The 5,603-nt window shown below is 52.4% G+C and overlaps 1 protein-coding gene across 1 annotated transcript in view; it reads right to left on the bottom strand.

Annotated features, from left to right (window-relative positions):
- Nucleotides 1-3,231, bottom strand: part of RBP7 (retinol binding protein 7) — a 22,871-nt gene extending 19,640 nt beyond the window's left edge. The window contains exon 1 of the mRNA XM_017888038.1: nucleotides 2,946-3,231. Within this exon, the coding sequence (XP_017743527.1) occupies nucleotides 2,946-3,018 (73 nt within the window). The 5' untranslated portion in view covers nucleotides 3,019-3,231. The remainder of the gene's footprint in view (nucleotides 1-2,945) is intronic.
- Between the last annotated feature and the right edge of the window lie 2,372 nt (nucleotides 3,232-5,603).

The following is a 5,603-nucleotide window of genomic DNA, read 5'->3' as shown; positions in this document are numbered from 1 at the left end:
ATATATTTGTGATTTTTTATGGAATGTATTTTCCTTACATGTATACGAACAAACATATACATTTAAATTAAATTATATATTCCCATAAATCAGTAAAATTCAGAATTGCTAGCTGAATTCTTTCTTTTTTTTTTTAATCTTATTGACTTTTTTTTTTTTTTGAGACCAAGTCTCACTCTGTTGCCCAGGCTGGAGTGCAGTGTCATGATCTGGGCTTACTGCAACCTCCGCCTCTCAGGTTCAAGTGATTCTCGTGCTTCAGCCTCCCGATTAGCTGGGACTACAGGCATGAGCCACCATGCCTAGCTAATTTTTATATTTTTAGTAGAGATGGGGTTTCACCATGCTGGCCAGGTAGGTCTCGAACTCCTGACCTCAGGTGATCCACCCGGCCTTGGCCTCCCAAAGTGCTGGGATTACAGGCATGAGCCACCGTGCCCAGTCTGCTAGCTTAATTTTTTTTTTTTTTTTTCAGGATGGAGTCTTGCTTTGTCTCCCCGGCTAGAGTGCAATGGCGCAATGTCAGCTCACTGCAACCTCCGCCTCCTGGGTTCAAGCAATTCTCCTGCCTCAGCCTCACAAGTAGCTGGGATTACGGGTGCATGCCACCATGCCTTGCTAATTTTTTGTACTTTTAGTAGAGGCAGGGCTTACGTGTTGGCCAGGCTGGTCTCAAACTCCTGACCTCCTGATCTGCCCACCTTGGCATCCCAAAGAGCTGGGATTACAGGTGTGAGCCACCGCACCCCAGCCCCACTCAATTCTTAAGATAAAATGTATTACAGTATTATGGCTGAGCGCGGTGGCTCGCACCTGTAATCCCAGCACTCTGGGAGGCCGAGGCGGGCGGATCACCAGATCAGGAGATCGAGACCATCCTGGCTAACATGGTGAAAACCCGTCTCTACTAAAAATACAAAAAATTAGCCAGGTGTGGTGGCGGGCGCCTGTAGTCCCAGCTACTCAGGAGGCTGAGGCAGGAGAATGGTGTGAATCTGGGAGGTGGAACTTGCAGGGGCCTGAGAGGCCCCACCTCCCCCCCAGCCGGGGAAAAAAGAGAAACCCCATCCAAAAAAAAAAAAAAAAAAAAAGTATTACAGTATTATGTAAACAACCACTTCAGTGCTGTAAGTGTGACCTAAGTACTTAGCACTTTAACAAATTGATGTAAGCACTTAGTACTTTAACAAATTAGATCTGAAGTTGAAACACAGTTGCTGGTTTTCAGAAAACTTTTGGATTTATGGGTTTCAGGATAGAGTACCTCAAAACATGGCACCTTAATGTATTAGTCCGTTTTCATGCTGCTGATAAAGACATACCCAAGAGTATGTCTTTAGTAACTTACAGAGAAAAAGAGTAACTTATAGAGAACTTATAGAGAGTAGCTTATAGAGAAAAAGAGGTTTAACCGACTCACAGTTCCACGTGGCTGGGGAAGCCCAGAAATCATGGCAGAAGGCAAAGACACGATTTACATGGTGGCAGACAAGAGAGAATGAGAGCCAAATGAAAGGGGAAACCCCTCATAAAAGCATCAGCTCTCATGAGACATTCACACATTCACTACCGCGAAAACAGTATGGGGAAAACCGCCCCCATGATTCAATTATCTCTCATCAGGTCCCTCCCACAACACATGAGAATTATGGGAGCTATAACTACCATATGAGATTTGGGTGGGGACACAGCCAAACCATATCACTTGGCATTTGAGGAAATAACAGAAGCAGGAAGGTCCCCTTCAGACCTTCTTCTGCCCCTCTTCCCTGAAGCAGTCCATAGAAGAATTCTCCGCTCTTCCTCTGAAGATCATAAGACTCTCAAGTGAGAGGTGCCTTTCCCATACCCAGAGGAACACTCTTATTTCTTGGAATATGAAAGACCAAAATAAATGCCCCTTTATCAACTAAGATGGACCCTAAGGTTAAGAAAACAAAAATTGCCTACGGGTCAAGGGTTCAATGATCGGCCGGCACGGCAACTTCCCAGAGTCCTAAAGCTACAAGAAAAACTACACTCGTGGTAGGCGCGGTGGCTCACACCTGTAATCCCAGCACTTTGGGAGGCCGAGTGGGGTGGATCACCAGAAGTCAGGAGCTCAACACCAGCCTGACCAACATGGTGAAACCCCGTCTCTACTAAAAGTACAAAATTAGCCGGACGTGGTGGCGCACGCCTATAATCCCAGCTACTTGGGAGGCTGTGGCAGGAGAATCTCTTGAACCGGGGAGGTGGAGGATGCAGTGAGTTGAGAGTCCGCGCACCGTCGGCACCGCGATGAGGGCGGGAAGCGCAGCGGGGGCCCGCAGGAGCCAGGACGCCGCGGGCCGCCAGCCCTGGCGGGAGGCGGCGGTCGGGCACGCCTGGGACCGAACCAGGCTCTGCACTCCCGCGCGCGCCCGGACCTGAAGGATCGTCCGCGGGTTCCGGGATTCTGCGTCTCCGACCGGCTCCGGGTGCGCCGCGGGACCTCGCTGGGGGAGCCATGGCGCGCCGGGGGTCCCGGGGCCCGTGCGGAAGGCGGCTGAGGGGAGGGCCGCCGGGCGGAGGCTTCGGTCCGGGGCGTCTCCTCCCCGGCCGGAGCCCCAGTCTGCAGTCTCCGCGGGTCTGCCGCGTGCGGGTAGAGACGGACGTGGGGCTGGACGCGGGGACGGACGGGCGGGGTACCGGCGGCCGGGGGGACGGGGCGTGGAGAGACGGCCGTGGGGACAGGGGCGGGTGGGCGCGGGGAAGGATGCACTGGGGGACGGAAGGACTGGGGTCCCGGGCCCGATGGACGGAGGCGCCAAAGACCGGCGGACTCGGGGCGACTGGGCGACGCTGGGCGCCGCAGGGCGAAGGCACTGACAGCGGACGTACCTACAGGCCCGGCCCGGCCGCCTTCGCCCGACCCCAAGACAGACGGCGAGCCCCGCGCCCCCGCCGCCTCCCCTCCACCCTACCTAGGGCCAGCATGTAGCCCTCGAAGTTGTCGCTGCTGAGCAGGGTCCAGGTACCGCTGAGGTCGGCGGGCATGGTCGGAGGTCGCAGTACAAACTCCGGCGGGCGACCAGAGGCTCGGGCCGGGCCCTATAAACCAGGCGGGGCGGGGTGGGGGCCGCGCGCGGGAGGCGCAGGTGGGGCCGAGTGGGTCCCTCTCGCCGCTAGAAGCCGCTGCGCTCCCGGCCGCCTCCGCCCGCTGCTCCTGGCTCTACCCGCCGTGCGGCAACTCCCCGCTTTTCTTGGGGCTTCCTCTCCTACTGCTTTCTCATGCCCCAGACTGTTTCGGGCCACACTTTCTTCCCTGCTTATATGTTAATGACCCAGGGATGACCTTCAATCTCATGGCATTGAATGTTGTCAGCTTCAAATAACGATATACCCCTCAACGTAACTCTCATGGTCTCAATAAGCAGGAGTTTATTTTTCTTAACAAGCAGTCCTGAGAGAAGTGATTGCTGGTGATGACTCGCACCTCGGTAACACCGCACCTGCGTGGTGGCCTTTCGTTCCTGCTTGTTACCTCCTGGTCATGAGCTGGCAACTGGGTTCCCAGCCAGGACATCCACATTCAAGGTGGGGAAAAGGGAAAAAACCACCGGTCAGTATCCCTGCAGCACAAACCTCCCCATGTCCTTGAAGTCTGGATAGTTGGAAAAAAGAAAAAAATTACCCAGCAGGTTTCTGTATACATTTCATTAGCCAAAACTGTATCAATGCCACTTCTAACTGCAAGGGGGCCTGGGGAATCTAGTCTCCAGCATTTAGCCTCAGAGCAGAGAAAAGCAAAGGAGAAGGGGTGGGAATATGGGCGAACCTACAACATTAGCCACAAACACCGCCTAGAAATGCTGGCTCCAAGATTGACTGATTTTTTTGTTGTTGTTGTTATCTTTTTTTCTATTTTTTTTGTGATTAACTGATTTTATTTTATTTTATTTTGAGAAGGAGCATCACTCTATCTCCCAGGCTAGAGTACAGTGGTTCAATCTCGTCCCACTGCAACCTCCGCCTCCTGGGTTCAAGCGATTCTCCTGCCTTAGCCTCCTGAGTAGCTGGGATCACAGACGCCTGCCATCACGCCCAACTATTTTTTTGTATATTTAGTAGAGATGGGGGTTTCACCATGTTGGCCAGGCTGGTCTTGAGCTCCTGACCTCATGATTCACCCGCCGCGGCCTCCCAAAGCGCTGAGATTACAGGTGTGAGCCACCGCGCCCGGCCGATTTATTTTTCTTTTTCTTTTCTTTTATTTTTTGAGACAGAGTCTTACTCTGTCGCCCAGGTTGGAGTACAATGGTGTGATCTTGGCTCACTGCAACCTCTGCCTCTTGGGTTCAAGCAACTCTCCTGCCTCAGCCTCCTGAGTAGCTGGGATTACAGATATCTGCCACCATCCCTGGCTAATTTTCATATTTTTTAGTAGAGGCGGAGTTTCACCGTGTTGGCCAGGCTGGTCTCGAACTCCCAACCTTAAAAGATCCATCCACCTAAGCTTTCCAAAGTGCTGGAATTACAGGCATGAGCCACCACGCTCGGCCTGATTACTTTTTGAGACAGAGTCTTGCTCTGTTGCCCAGGCAGGAGTGCAGTGCTGTGATCATAGTTCACTGTAGCCTCAACCTCCAGAGCTCAAGTGATCTTCCTGCCTCAGCCTTCCGAGTAGCTACAACTACAGGCATATGTGACCATGCCTCGCTAATTTTTCAAATTTTTTGTAGAGATGGAGTATCCCCGTGTTGCCTGGGGTTGGTCTCAAACTCCTAGGCTCAAGCTATCCTCCAACCTTGGCCTCCCAAACTACTAGGATTACAGGTGTAAGCCACTGTGTCCAGCTCAAGATTTATACGTCAATTTCTGACCTCTTCTATGAGTTCCAGACTCAAATATAAAAGCTAACCGGCCGGGAGTGGTGGCTTGCACCTATAATCCCAGCACTTTGGGAGGCCGAGGTGGGTGGATCACCTGAGGTCAAGAGTTTGAGACCAGCCTGGTCAACATAGTGAAACCCCATCTCTACTAAAAATACAAAAAATTAGCCAGGCATGATGGTGGGCACCTGTAATCCCAGCTACTTGGGAGGCTGAGGCAAGAGAATCGCTTGAACCCAGGAGGTGGAGGTTGCAGTGAGCCAAGACTGTGCCATCACACTACAGCCTGGGCAACAAAAGCCAAACTCCGTCTCAAAAAATAAAAAATCAAAGCGGGCCAGGCGCGGTGGTTCACACCTGTAATCCCAGAACTTTGGGAGGCCAAGGTGGGCAGATCACCTGAGGTGGGGAGTTTGGGACTAGCCTGACCGACATGGAGAAATCCCATCTCTACTGAAAAAAAAAAAAATACAAAATTAGCTGGGCGTGGTGGTGCATGACTGTAATCCCAGCTACATGGGAGGCTGAGGCAGGAGAATCACTTGAACCGAGGGGTGGAGGTTGTGATGAGCCGATATTGCACCATTGCACTCCAGTCTGGGCAACAAGAGCGAAACTGCGCCTCAAAGAAACATAAAATAAAATAAATAGGCCAGGCGTGGTGGCTCAAGCCTGTAATCCCAGCAGTTTGGGAGGCTGAGGCCGGTGGATCACTTGAGATCAGGAGTTCCAGACCAGCCTGGCCAACAT

This window comes from Rhinopithecus bieti, unplaced genomic scaffold (assembly GCF_001698545.2).
Source record: "Rhinopithecus bieti isolate Rb0 unplaced genomic scaffold, ASM169854v2 scaffold_16234, whole genome shotgun sequence".
NCBI lineage: Eukaryota > Metazoa > Chordata > Mammalia > Primates > Cercopithecidae > Rhinopithecus > Rhinopithecus bieti.
The sequence above is the reverse complement of the archived record's forward strand: the minus strand, read 5'-3'. Positions and strand labels throughout refer to the sequence as shown.